The following is a 15,572-nucleotide window of genomic DNA, read 5'->3' as shown; positions in this document are numbered from 1 at the left end:
GTCTATTGGAGGGCGTTCGACCCAAGTTAACTTGGTCTAAACCTCTCTACCCCTTTACTTTCTGTCATTTTTTTAACTTTCAAAATTGCTTATCAAGGCAATGGATAAAATTAGGAGGAATTTTCTATGGGGTGGGAAAAATTCAATCTCTTCTTGTAAAGCTCTTGTTAGGTGGAGTTTAGTCTGCAAACCTAAGAAAGAGGGAGGATTAAGAATTATCAACCTTTCTGATTTTAATTTATCTCCTCTCTAAATGGACGTGGAAAGTTCTGATTTTAATTTATCAACCTTTCTGATTTTGCATTATCCTCAATGCAAATTCTATGATCTACAAAGTAAAGCAGATAAGAAGTAAAGTTCTTACAATTTGTCAACTGATGAAAATCTGTAATTACCTTTGGTCTTGTGGAGGATGAAATCATCAATATATATATATATCTTTATTTTTTCTGTCAAAAAAATATTAAAAAAAAGTTTTAAACACTTGTTCTTACTGTAGGAACCAAAGAGGACAAAAAAATATTAAATAAAAAGTTTTAAACCTGTATACCCTTACGTCAACATGTTTTTCTCATCAGAGGATAAGTAAATCTCTGATTGACACACACACACACAAATGGGGGGAAAGGAAAAAGAAGAAGGGAAGAAGAAGAAGAAGAAGAAGAAAAGATAACCAATAAATCAGATATAGACACCAACAAACCTGTGTATATCAAAAATCAAAATCAAAATCACAGCTAAAATTACCGATAGCTAGAGTATAGATAAAATTTGAAATGGAGAGAATCAATTGCCTTGACTGACCTCTGTCATAGCTGTCATATAGAATACTGTTATACTGTAAGTAAACCTATAGCTAACAGTTTCCCCATTAGCTTACATAACATACGCAGAAAACATAATTTTCACGGATCATTGAAGAATTCGGAAGGATTAAACTATGATCGTGCTATTAGAACTTAGTTTGGAGCCAAAAACTACCTGTTACACAAAAGCTATTTGTATTCCTACACACAATATATTTACCTCAAAATACAGGTGAATAGCGAGCGAAGAATAATGAAACTGAGAACAAACATTGGACGGCATAATGGAAACTAAGTGAAATCAGCAAAAGATTATAGCAAAGTTACTCTTGTTTAAAAGCAGCATTATTGGCTGCCCTTCAGATTACAGAGTTCCACCATCTTAACCAAAAAAAAAGACACTAAACAATTAAGGGCAAATAACTGGAAATTGGTTGAAGAAATTGTCAAGAAAGAGCAGCACTTCTTGAGGTCATCTTTCGAATTAATCCGAAAATAGAAGTGCAGAGAAAAAAGTAATCTGAGCTATCGGCATCATCTCATCATTTATATCTGTTCTTTCTCTAGGTCTCACCACTTTCTAGAAGAAGAGAATTAGAAGCATTTCCTGTGTACGATTGATGGACCAGATTCATCGTACTCTGCCTTCGCAATCCACATCTGCCATTGACATGATTCCATCAATATATATTAACAAATAACGAGGGCTAAAACAAAGAAGTTTTGAGGCAGAGTATACAAGCACTGTTCATGTAATTGAAACTGGGATGCAAAATCAATAGAAACATGATTCTCAGTTTATGATAGGAAGTGAGAAGCATGTTTTTAAGTAGGAAAGCATGGATGCCTACCGATAATGAAAAACCTGGAAGTTACTTATTATCTAATACCCTAATGTAAGAGAACCAGGCAACCAAACGACATGATCAAAGACAAACTCATAAAAGTGAATCATCCCTTTTGCAGATAATACATGATAGCGCTACTGTAATAAATGCTGCCTAGTATACATATGATTATAATTAAAAGGAAGTTCAAAAAAAATTCTGTAGTACAAGTGCCATTTTCTAATTGTTTACTCTGACTTTCGAGAATCTTGAGAAGAAAGGCAAATGTTTTTGCACTAGAAACTAGAAATTGATAGACATTTATCAACCGAGTGAAAAACATTTGCCACCCTCATATTACCTTCTGAGGCAATGTTCAGAGATTAAATGTGTATTGAATAACCAAAGTGGTTCACGAACAATTCAATAATTGTCTAGGTAGTTCAAAAAATATTCATATACCGCATTATCAGCACATAGGGCAGCTGATAAAATTATAGTTACCATGGCAAAGAGGTCTAGAAGTAGACCTGGGAACTTGGTTGGAAGCAATTGATAAGGATATGATATTAACAGAGGAGATGACCCAAAATAGAACTGAATGGAAGAATAGGATTCATGTAAGGGTAATGACGAGTTATTTGTTCATATGTGTGAATGCATGGGCAAGTGTAAGTGTCTAATGGGATGCACAGTAAACTGAAAACTCTTAAAGCAAATTTACCTGCTGGAACGTGCTGAGGGATGCCAAGATCGAGCCTCCAATCCACACACTGTACTTCCTCTCAGGGGGAGCAACCACCTTAATCTTCATGCTGCTCGGTGCCAGTGCAGTTATCTCCTTGCTCATCCTATCAGCAATACCAGGGAACATAGTAGACCCACCACTCAGAACAATGTTTCCATATAAATCCTTCCTGATATCCACATCACACTTCATGATGGAATTGTAAGTTGTCTCATGAATACCAGCAGCCTCCATGCCTATCATCGATGGTTGGAAGAGAACCTCCGGACAACGGAATCTTTCAGCACCAATGGTGATCACTTGTCCATCAGGTAGCTCATAGCTCTTTTCAACAGATGAGCTTGTCTTTGAAGTCTCCATTTCCTGCTCATAGTCAAGAGCAATGTATGATAACTTCTCCTTCATATCTCTGACGATTTCTCGCTCAGCAGTAGTTGTGAAAGAGTAGCCACGCTCAGTCAGGATCTTCATGAGAGCATCTGTCAGGTCACGGCCAGCCAAATCTAGACGGAGGATTGCATGAGGTAGTGCATACCCCTCGTAAATAGGAACTGTGTGGCTGACACCATCACCAGAGTCCAGTACAATACCTATAGGCAAAACCTAAATAAGACTGCATAATATTAACCAATTACAGCCTGAAATGTACAAGATTGTCCATCCTTTGGCTATACAGCAAATGAGGTATTATTTTGCCACTAATTAGTAATTGTTCCAAATGAAATTATTAATCGAGGTTTTGGGCTTTTAGTTTCTTAACAAGTTAAACTCTGCAGATATTTTACAAAATCAATGATTAGGTGATGCTCAACAAATATACTGGTTAACTTTCACAATTGATTAAAATGGTTAGAGATTTAGAAAAGGGTGACAGATTAGTCTTCTATTTCCTATACACCAAAAAAAAAAGTTCATTCAACTGTTAAGTTATAACGAGTCTATCTTTGTGTAAAAGAAAATGTGGCCTAACACATATAAACAGAACAGTTCTGAGTTTCATTAAAATACCTATAGAGCCCCTCTTTTAGCTAAAAGATCAAATTAGAGTGTAACTCAACTACATTATTGAAGTCACATAACCATATGACCGATTATGCCTTTCAGAAAATAATAATATGACTGATCTGACCAGACATTAATGATACCGAGCAAGAACATACAACTCATTGTACTGGGATGCTTCAGGCCACCAAAGTCCGAAGGGAAAAATAGATATATTAATTAGATCAAAACATGCGACCAATATTGACCATGTACTTTACTAAACTGATACAGGTGGTACATACCTTGAGGCTATACACTCATGGTCTAATGTAAGTTCACAAAGGGAAATGAATGAGATGGAAAAAGAAAATTGACGATCAGCTGTTTAGTACCCATGAAAATCGGCATCATGAGAAATTTTCGATATGGGAGAACTGTGGCAAGGATTTTTCTTCTTCCAACATTGGTAAAGAATTATTGAGTGGACACAATAGTGCTCAGAAATTAGTCCTCTACATCCTAATCTTCTTGTGTGAGCAAGGACCCTTCCAACGTGAAAAAAGGAACCATTTGTGTATTTAGATAAAAAGTATAGATACTCTTATTTTTGTTTAATTGGAAGGATTATTTTGTCATTATCCCTGTAGAAAATGAGGAACCCATATAGTGCAAATGTTCAAGCAGTTAACAACTGATAATATAACCCTTTCCTTGAATATTAGCAAATAGTTTGTCAATATTTCTATAAGTACGATGATCAGAAGTTAACAAAAATATATAATTCCACATAAAACTAGCCAACACTAAAGTAACAAGTAAAAGGGCTGATAGTGCACACTCCGTGGTATACCTGTCAAAATATATGTGGGTAAATATAATATAATAGCTGAACTAGAATAGATTATCAGTCAACAACAATATGTAGGAAGTTAAAAAATATGAATATCAGTAACTTATATTGATCAGGTAATGGCATCTTTCTTACCAGTAGTACGACCACTAGCATAAAGAGAGAGAACAGCCTGGATAGCGACATACATAGCAGGAGCATTGAAGGTCTCGAACATGATTTGGGTCATCTTTTCACGATTAGCTTTGGGATTGAGAGGTGCTTCAGTTAGAAGAACAGGGTGTTCTTCCGGGGCAACACGAAGCTCATTGTAAAATGTATGATGCCAGATCTTTTCCATATCATCCCAGTTGTTCACAATACCATGCTCAATCGGGTACTTCAGAGTTAAAATACCCCTCTTTGACTGAGCCTCATCACCGACATATGCATCTTTTTGGCCCATGCCAACCATCACACCAGTGTGACGTGGACGACCAACAATGCTTGGGAAAACAGCCCTTGGAGCATCATCTCCAGCAAATCCTGCCTGGTTAAAGCAAAAGTGGATAGAAAAGATTTAATTAACATAGTAACTACTAAGGATTTAAGCTAAAAGCAACACAATGTACAGTTTTCAATGACTTTCTGCCATTTAATAAGCAAATAGAAAAAAATGGATCACAGAATCATTGTGAAAAAATTAGTCCATTCATACCTTAACCATTCCGGTCCCATTGTCACAAACAAGAGGCTGGATATCCTCAGCATCTGCCATTTTCTAGATCTGATAAGACATGTCTAAAACTCAGATAGTGTCCTCAATAAATTGAGAATCAATTAATAACTATAACACTGGGGCCAAAATAATACTTGTGCATATAACAAACCCTTTCCTAAGTTCAAACTTCAAAATGCTCAGTCACAGATTATTAAATGAACTAGCCAAACAACAATTCAATAATGTAGCAACAAGGGCAGGTTTAACCACTGAAAATAAGTAAATGTACCACCGCCCAGCCATAGATGATATAACAGTGAAACAAATATGGGAAAATAAACAATCTCCTTAAGAGGTACAATCATTTTAAGATTTAGAAAAAAAAAGCACATTATAATTCAATGTGCTGCAAAACTATTACTTATTAGTCTTCACAAATTTATAATTTTTTAAGGAAAATTACACATTTATTTTCAGTTAATTCATTACAAGCGTACAATCCAGAACAAATGCAAGATACAATATGATCCCAGCAAATTTTACACCTATATCCTCCGTTACCCTGGAGGCTGGCAACAAAGAACTGCAGGAAAATAGACAAGCAAATCCCGTTAACTATTCTTGTTTGACATCTATTAAATTGTGACAATTTCTGATTCACCTCTAACCTCGAACCGGGTATCCTCATCGACAATTCATAAACAGAAAACTATATATATACATGCATGTGTATAAAGAAGTATTTATCTATAATCTATAATCTAATTCTATATTTTATATCTATATATACATATATATAGAAAGGGAAACACTTTCAGAAATGACAATTTTCTCATGTCTTTCATTATTTGTCTGACAGGGAAAGAAAGGTCAATTGTAGTTTAACAACAATTCCAAAAAAGTCAAGCAATGCTCACCAAAAAAGGACTTATATATGATTCTTTTCTGTATAAAATTTCTTTTTTTGAAAAGCTTTCTTTTTAAAATTTCTACAAGCAGAACTATTAAAAAAACATTTAAAACAAACCAAAAGCCAGATATTAAACCAAAAGTCATCGGCACAAAAACAGTTAGAACTGAGATGTCTATCCTATACATCTAGAATAGTCATTATGGACCTCAGCCACTGGCAACTCCTGTCAAACTTGAAACCATACAAAAGATTGAAGGGAATAGACTGAAAATCACTTTCCCAACTTCTACTTATTTTATCACAAGTGCTCTGAAATCTTAAAAAAGTTCAGCAGCAGGCTTTATGACTTACTAAAATTTTATCTTAGTTTGGTAGTATTAACCATATCATTTCTTAGTCTTGCTCAGTCTTCTGTAATGAATTTGGTTGCTTTAAGATGTTTTCATTAAGGGCTAACCTTGACAAAATATGACAGTTTGTCCCATATCATCCAAATGTTCTCTTCAAAATTCTTAGGCTAGTTTCCATATAAATCATATAATTACCCTGTTGAAATTCACTTTATACAGGAGATGTATCCCTCGCCTCTGCATACAACCTTTAAAACATAATACCTTTTTCCTCACAACCTTCACATCCGAAGCTTGGACGCAAATTATTATTAACCTTGTAGGTTTCTTGTTTTACATGTATACTTAATAATGGAGCTAAATGAGGAAGTAGCATTATAACCATAGTGATGTTTATTTCAGGACTAGTTAGTATTGCCAGAAAATAGTAGCACTTAATGAAAATTTTATAGTTTTGTTTCCCTTATCCTAAACTACTACGGTTCCCAATATTGCATCCCCTTTCAAATGTTCATGCTAGGAAGCCACACAATAGATAGTAAATTTTCATAAATTTATCTCTCTTCTTGAGTCTTAACCATACCACCTTCAAATTTAGTATTTACTGCTGCCTCTTGTCTGAATTGCTTTTATGTTCTAGGATCCAAACATACCATGACTGCTTTTTTCAAGAAGTGCCTGTCTTCTGGTTCAATAGTAACCATTCAATAACTGATAGGCAGTTCACTGAGCTACTAGCTGTACTTGTCATTTGCAAAAGGTTATCAATAGCGGATAGCGTCATGTGGCGGTGAGGTACTGTTAGGCTATTTGCGCCTTTAGCGGCAAAATAGCAACAAATAGCACATAGTTAGGTACTGTTAGGCTATTTGCGCCTTTAGCGGCAAAATAGCAGCAAATAGCACATAGTTAAATAACGGTCAAATTTAAATATATTTAAATATTCTAAAAAATAAGAAAAATTATAGAAAAATCTAAAAATTCTACAAATACATATTTGATGATTAATAGAGATTCTAAGCATGAAATAGATGTGTAATAATTGCATAATATTAACAAAGTACTATAAAGAATAAAAAAGCACCGGAAATGGTGGAGGTGGTGGAGGGAGCATGGGAGAAGGGGAGGAAGCACCAGCAGCTAGGGTTTTTTCTTTCGTGGTTGTGAATCAAAGATGAGAGAGAGAGAGAGAGATCTAAAAGGGTTTTAATGATAAAACGGGTCGGGTTTCAATATGATCGGGTAGAATATAAAAGCTATCCACCAAAGAAAAGCCGTTTCCAGCGGTTAAAAGCGCTATTCCGCTCTTTTAACCGCTAAAACATGCTATGGCACGCAATCATGAGCACATAGCAGTTTTGGTTGCTATTTGCTTTCGCTGATAGCATAGAGGTAGTCATCGCTAACGCTATGAAAACTGCTACAGTGCCGCTATGCACCGCTATTTATAACAGTGCATTTGCACCATAATTTTCATTCCGCTCTTAAAGAATTGTGTCACATAAGTAATTAACTTATTAAGATTTTTCCCTTTCGCATCATTTATGGCAGTGTACTGAATTTAGATGACTACTTGTAGGCCATGTATCCTCAATATGGTCCTATAACTATAAGTAATAAGTATATCTTATATAAGTAGCTTAGTTAATTACAAGCATCTATATTTGGTACATTGTCCAAGACCCAGATGTACCTTGTAAATCGTTATATCACTATAGATTATATGCTTATGACATTTATAAGTTTCAAAACTAAAACATTATCAACCTATATAAAGGCGGTTTCACTTCATAAAAGTGTACAACGCTTTGCCTCTCTAAAATTAATTTTGTACAATTGTTTTGGTATTAACCATATCCATTGATATATAATCAATGCAAAAAACAGCTAACACTGAACAAAAAGATAAATACACAGAAAATTGCTAATGCCAAAATGTCAAAGGAACAATATATTGCTGTTATCATACATTAAAGATATAAAATTTAACAGATATGAAGCAAACATCTCCATTCACTCTTCCACCAAAACCTTAACTAATTGCATTCAATAAGATTGCAGCTGAAAGCAATCTCGAATCAGAGAATGGCGATGGAATCAAAAGGAAAAAGATCGGATCTTTTTACCGTTAAAAAAGAGGAGGGACTGAAACCCTAGAGCTGGAGGAACTTTTTTTTTTCGAAATTGGGTGGGTTTCAATTTGTTTGTAGTATTAACGAGGGCGTTGAAAGTGAGGGGAGAAATTTGTGGATGCGCAATTCCTCAGGCGACGAATTTAGAAATGGGCGCCCGCTTCTCTCGAGAACCCATGAGGAGTTGTTTGCCCGCCTATTTTCAGGATCTGGATACGGATCCGACCCGTTATATGGAGCAAATCCATACCCGAATGGGATGTTGGTGAGCTGCCCGTCAGGCGTCAGGTATTTGGATCCTCTCCTCAGCCAAAAACTACTATTTTAAAAATGAACCGTTAATTATTCAATGGATATCGATGAACAACTGTGATCATTCAAAAATAATATTTATATCACATCTTTGTGAATCGGACTTGTTTCTATTTTTTTTACTTAATAAAATAAATCATAACTTTTCTTAAATCAATCTGCAGTTATAAACATGAGGGGTGTTAGGGACACACCCTTGGACACACCACCAACCACACTCCCCCTCTATCTACAGTGCAGGGGCCCCACATGTGATTTTTTTAAAAAAATCACATGTGGGGCCCCTGCACTGTAGATAGAGGGGGAGTGTGGTTGGTGGTGTGTCCAAGGGTGTGCCCCTATCATTTCTTTATAAACATAGCAACGATCACTCTATTATTTTTTAGTAGTGGAGAGTATTCAAATCTAATGACTTGCACGAAAGTATCTACGAAGTAGATGAAGTAAGAGAAGTAGAGGTTATTGTAGGCGTCTAAAAATGCCTATGGGTGCCCGCACACAGCTCAAGACAAAGAGAATGCGATGAACGTCGTTATCCGAGTCAAAGAGGATTATCCGACGCCGACGAGCGCATGAAGCGAATCGGCAAACTGTTGATGACACGACAACGAACCACCATAATGGAAAACGCCAAGTGGACCGCACGCGTTAATCAACTCAAAGCGTACAAACGCGCCCAACAGTCAGTTAACACGCAGGACCGCACGCGTTAATCAACTCAAAGCGTACAAACGCGCCCAACAGTCAGTTAACACGCACGCATCATTCAGCTCGTGCATGTCAATCAGTGCGCGCGTCAATCAGTTCACGATGGCGTCAATCAACGTACATTAATCAACTCGCGTGGAGCATACAAGTCAACACGACGGATGAGTAAACAAAACGGGAGAAACTACAAGTCCCGGAAGATCGGAAAAGTAGTAAAACACAAGAAATCAGCGAAACAAAAAATCTCAGCGCGCCGCGCGGGACGGACCAAACCGACCCGCGCCGGCGCGGGTCGGAATGATCCGACCCGCGCAAGCGCGGGTCAGACTTGTCCTGCGCGCGCTGTTTCGACCGGGTTCGGTTTTTGATGGTTTTTCTCGAGATTTGTTGGTTCCTGAGCATCCAAACTGACTTGATATCATCTACAAACGTGGTTAGGCTGTTATTGACTAAAGATAAGGCCAAATCACTTGTTCTCATCCAAATAACCGCTTCCGAAGTCCTATAAATACAAGCATAGGGCCTCCTTTCAGCAGGGGCGATTGATTATCAAGACGAGGAGGTGCTGCCGGATTGTGGAGTCAAAGGAGCACGAATTTCAGCGAGGGTTGACAGATCTTGGCGAGTTCTTCGGCATAAAGAAGGAGAGTTCGAGAGATTAGAAGGCCCGTTCCCGTCCGGGGTTTTCCCCCTGTGAGATTAGGCTTTCGCGTCTTATATCTCGAGAAGCAGCCCTGAATTCGCTTGTCGATCTCAGCGCTTCAAATCAAATACTTCCTCAGCGAAGCAAAGCTTCTGCCAATTTTTCATCAAACCGCGCATCAGATCAAGGTGGTCCACGGATAAACCCGGCATAGGCCAAAGATCCCGCAAGCAGAAGACGATAAACGATGTCTCTGCGTTCATGTTTTGTACGAGAGCTTGTAACCTTTTGACTTTTATTGTGTTAAAAGATCTTATAAAAAGATTATCTTTTTGTTTTCTTGTACTCGACCGAAGTTGTTACATGAATACCTCCAATGAATACATCAATTTTCGACGGAAACAATTGCGACCACGGTGGGATGCAACCAGCTTCGCTGCCGGGCTGTCGTCGGGTTCGCAACCTCGATCTGATCCCGGTTGAAAAGTGCGTCGAATACGAGTTCGGACCAACTGAGTTCGATGATATCTGTCGTCCTCTCCTCCAAATCTCCGCCTCTCGCAACGAAGGAAGATCAACGCCCCCGTTGTTGCGGTAGCTGAACTCTTGCAACGCCCTTCCGGCCTCCAATAGTCCGGATCTGCAGGATCGCCACCCTCCTCAATCAAGGAGTTAGCTACAGGAAGGCGCGCTTCATTTATCGAAGAGAACTCGTCAAAGGCAGCGCAACGCTGTGGTGCGCCAAATCGCTAGAGCCTTGAGTCAATTGACCGTGATCCGTTACGAGCGGACTCTGAAAATTTAGGCAACGGCCCAAGCACCCAAACAGCGGAAAATGTCCTCCCTCCAAGCCAATAGCAAATGAATGGATCCAAATTCAAAAAGATCCGGCCTAACTCTTGGAGGAGCAAATTCCAAAAGCGCTGCCGCGCTGCGCGCACGGCAATTCTTTGTGCAAAAAGCCACAAAAAGCTGCAGAAGAAGACATAGCTAAGAAACAACCAAGGTACTGCCATCAAACAATTGGAAGGCCAAAATCCAAACGGCCAGCCAAAAAGATCGCGACCGAAGAATCGGACCGTCGCCGTCACTTGAATGCCGACCCGTCGGGCGCGGGTCACTTGGATCCGACCTTTCAAATCGCAGGTCACTTGGATCCGACCTTCCAAATCGCAGGTCACTTGGATCCGACCTTCCACTTTGCAGGTCACTTGGATCCGACCTTTCAAATCGCAGGTCACTTGGATCCGACCTTCCACTTTGCAGGTCACTTGGATCCGACCTTTCAAATCGCAGGTCACTTGGATCCGACCTTCCACTTTGCAGGTCACTTGGATCCGACCTTTCAAATCGCAGGTCACTTGGATCCGACCTTCCACTTCGCAGGTCACTTGGATTCGACCTTCCACTTTGCAGGTCACTTGGATCCGACCTTTCAAATCGCAGGTCACTTGGATCCGACCCTCCACTTTGCGGGTCACTTGGATCCGACCCTCCACTTCGCGGGTCACTTGGATCCGACCTTCCAAATCGCGGGTCACTTGAATCCGACCCTCCAACCCGTCGGTCACTTAAATCTGACCCGCGCCAGAGTCAAGGCAGAAGATGTTCTGCACCTGTTTCGTCGATCCCTATGAGTTCCGCACCTCCGAGCCTGGGTCCTTTGCACGAGGATCGAGGCAAAGTTTTGATCGAAGGACACTTGGGTCCGATGATTGAACCCCGAGCGATTCGTCGAGCTGTGGGTCGCACACGCCCTCGTAACAATTTCAAACCTTCTCATAAAGGGAAAACTCCAATTTCTACCCGCCTGGGGGTGTTTATCCAAAACCAAGAGCCTGTTGAGATCCTGCGCGCCCAAAAGTGTAATTCTAAACACGTGACTCTTAAGAATGCTAATAAAGCGGCAAATCCCCTGAAAGAAACGTATTCATCTGACGATGACAACGTTATGCCAGGGGAGTCATTTCAACACACGATAGGTTGCTCCGGTCATCTGATCGATGAGTTGTACTATCGGGCTGGGGGTATGAACGAGTCTCGGAAGAGATATACCCGAGAAACACAATCTCATTGCCAGTGCGTCGAACTTATCAGGGCAGTATTATCAGCGTGTAGCTGCCCCAAGACCGCTCCGCAGAGGGTCTCGGTATTTGAGAGGATCTCCAACGGAAAGGATAAGTCTAATCTAAAGCGCCTCCGTAAGAAACGGTCGGTCGTTCAAGGTGACGAACCCCCAAAGGTTACCATCAATATGGTTAATAAGGGAAAATCAATTCGACCTTCTAGCTCTGACCCGCTTGTATCGCATCGTCTAACCCGGTTGCGATCAGGGACCACTAGACGCATGGACTACCAAAGAATGCAGAGAGGGTTATCCTCGGATGATGAAGTATCGGATGCTAACTTTGCAGTCGCTTCTGACAATACGGTATCTAGCCCAGGGCAATCCCGCGAGGTGTTTATGATTAACACCGAGGAAGCAACTAAAATGGTTGAGGATGCTCTAACCAAGCAGAAAGAGGCATTCAAGATTGAAATGGAAATGACTATGCGGCGGATGAGGGAAGAACATGACCAACAAATCCGAGCTTTGTCAAATCAAATTGGCGAATCCAGCCGTCGCAACACTGCTTACCAAGCAGGTAGCGATTCAGATGTAGATGAACGTCTCAATCCTGATAACCCTCCCGTTGACCAGAACGCTGGGGGTGACCCTACTAAAAACAACGATGCCGGGGGTGGCCCCGTTATTCCTCTTAAGAATCGTCCAAAACTCGACACGAGTGAGGACGAGAAAATAAAAGATCTCGAGAGTAAAATCAACGCTCTAATGTCTGATCGAGAGGTAAAGAGGACTGGGATACCATGTCCGTATCCAAGGGAATGAGAATCAATTCCATACCCAGCGAAATTCAACTTGATCAATTTTACGCCGTTTGACGGGAAGGGTTCACCCACTCAACATCTGATCTACTTCAAGTCCCACTAGGGTATGATCTCCGGCAATAAAGCCTTGATGGTTCGGTCATTCGTTGGCACCCTTCGCGGGCTGGCCTTGGATTGGTACCGCCGTCTCAAGCCCGGAAGTATTAACAACTGGGACGATATGGAGAACTCATTCCTCGGTAACTTCTTTGAGGACGACGACGAGGTATCCATCAGGACACTTTTCGATGAGAAACAAGAAGATGACGAGACAGTCGACGACTTCATCAAACGCTTCCGGAATAAAGCAATGAACTGCCGAGATCCGATCACGGAGGACTTCATCCTTCAGACATGTCATAACAACCTATCTATTGAGATATTGGAAGTTATGGGAGTCGCACCGTCTAACACTTGGAAAGACTTGAAGGTCCGCGGTGAACAAGCCGAACGCTTCCTCCGAAGGAAGAAGGCCGAGAGGAGCCAACCGACGGCCAATCCTCCGAACTCGAACTTTGCCTCCCGTGGTAAGGGCAAGGCACCTGCAGCTGCTGTTGGTACTAATCAAACGTCACAACAGCAATCCCGAAGGCAGCGAAAGACTTCGGACCTGAGACTCCAAAAAGAGTATTCCTTCAAGGACGAGAACGTTCCAGCCATCTTCGAATCTCTCCTTGAAAACAACAAGATTAAGCTTCCACCCATCACAAATCAGGAGGAAGCTGATAACATTTTGGATCCAAAGTATTGTGCGTACCACAGGAGGATCCTCCATCCCACCAAAGATTGCTTCGCTCTCAAGAATAGCATTCAAACCTTGGTTGAAGCCGGCGTTATATCGCTTAATTAAGTCGAATGAACACTCCGACAAGTATAAGAGTATAAACTGCTTCTTAATCCTCCGACCGGTATAAGAGGTTAAACTGCTCCCTGATACTCCAATAGGTATATGAGTCTAAACTATTCCCACTCTTGACGGGAAGTTCCTGGAGAATTTTTACATGTAATATTCTTAAGGATAACCGAGATTCGATCACTTCGTTGGATCAATCTTCCCTCACAAAACTTTCATTGGTGTTTGACGACTCACAGTCTTCCACCATAAAATCCCCCATCAATCAGACTAATTGACGGTGGGACCACCAAAATTCCTTTCGATTGAATCTATTTAAATTTTTGACTCGTTTGTGCACGTAACATTGATGATTGTCAAACCCCTCCGTGTTAAGTATTTATCACTTGACACCAAGAATCCCCGTTGAGTAATCGGTACAAGTCAACACTCCCACTTTGATTTGTACTCCCACTCCCAATGTCTACCTGGTCAAACCTTCTTACAGTTAGGACCACAACCAAAATCCCCTCTCGATTCCTTCCATGAACGAGAGGTCCACTTTCAATTTGAACAATCAAACATATAAAAGTTAGGATTGTCTCCGACTTCACTTAGTCAAAGCTGCAGATAGTTAGGACTAAGATCGAGTCATCCCTTTCGATAAACGAAAGACTTCCATCTCTTCCTTTTCAACCAAACCTATAAAAGTTAGGGTCAAAATTGGAATTTCTCCTCAATAAATGAGGAACTCTTTTCTTGGATCAAGCAACCAATCCTATAAAAGTTAGGGTCGTTTGAATCTCTCCGATTCTCGGAGTGGAGATCCCACTCTTAGTTTCATCTTTCTGGATTCTGGGGGTGGAGATCCCACCTCGAGTTTCCTTTCCAACTGGAGATAGAATATAAAATTCTTCCTCTTCAGTATTGGGAGATAGAATATAAAATTCTTCCTCTTCCATTTTGGGGTCCGTCTTTACCCTAAACAGATTTAGAGATAGAATATAAAATTCTTCCTCTCCCGTTTCGGGTTTGTCTTTGCCCCAAGAGAAGACACAACCTTTTCAACTCCTAAAATCCATGCCTTTTATACATGGGGAATTTTATCCCGAATCCTGAGCAGGGATAAGTCAACGCCTAACACGCGTTGCCGGTTAGTTTTTTGCCGTGAAAAGGACAAAAGTCCACATATTCGACATTGTGGCTGGTCGTTATTCATAACGCCAAAATCCGTGCTTCACACGCGCGGGGCATTTTATCCCGAAGCCTAAGTAGGGATAAGTCAGCGCTTAACACGCGTTGCCGGTTTAGTCTTTCACTAATTGAAAAAGACACCAGAATCTAGTCTGGGGTATTTTATCCCGAAGCCTAAGAAGGGATAAGTCAGCGCCTACCACGCGTTGTCGGGTGCCATCGCGTTGCCGGTTAGTCTTTTGCCGTGAAAAGGACAAAAGTCCACATATTCGACATTGTGGCATGTCGTTATTCATAACGCCAAAATCCGTGCTTCACACGCGCGGGGAATTTTATCCCGAACCCTAAGTAGGGATAAGTCAACGCCTAACTCGCGTTGCCGGTTTAGTCTTTCACCGATTGAAAAAGACACCAGAATCTAGTCTGGGGCATTTTATCCCGAAGCCTAAGAAGGGATAAGTCAGCGCCTACCACGCATTGTCGGGTAGCCTATTCCCGTAACAATGGCGAAGTCTACGTATTCAATATCATAGCATCAAGTCTAAGGGAGTTCATTCCTTTAGCACAACATCACGTGCGGAACGGACTTAAACAAACCGCATGCAAGCCCGATTCAAACGGTAATCGGTAAAGGCACTCCAAATC

The 15,572-nt window shown here is 40.6% G+C and overlaps 1 protein-coding gene across 1 annotated transcript; it reads right to left on the bottom strand.

Annotated features, from left to right (window-relative positions):
• Positions 1,067-8,563, bottom strand: LOC109822790 (actin). The gene is made up of 5 exons (XM_020389036.1): positions 8,305-8,563; positions 4,913-4,981; positions 4,351-4,744; positions 2,358-2,971; positions 1,067-1,466 (listed from the first exon to the last, which is right to left on the bottom strand). The coding sequence occupies exons 2-5, from the start codon at positions 4,970-4,972 to the stop codon at positions 1,401-1,403; spliced, it is 1,134 nt and encodes a 377-aa protein (XP_020244625.1). The 5' UTR covers positions 4,973-4,981; positions 8,305-8,563; the 3' UTR covers positions 1,067-1,400.

The sequence above is a fragment of the Asparagus officinalis genome, chromosome 8 (genome assembly GCF_001876935.1).
Source record: "Asparagus officinalis chromosome 8, Aspof.V1, whole genome shotgun sequence".
Classification (NCBI taxonomy): domain Eukaryota; kingdom Viridiplantae; phylum Streptophyta; class Magnoliopsida; order Asparagales; family Asparagaceae; genus Asparagus; species Asparagus officinalis.
Note: the sequence above shows the minus strand (reverse complement) of the source record. Positions and strands in the feature narration are given on the sequence as shown.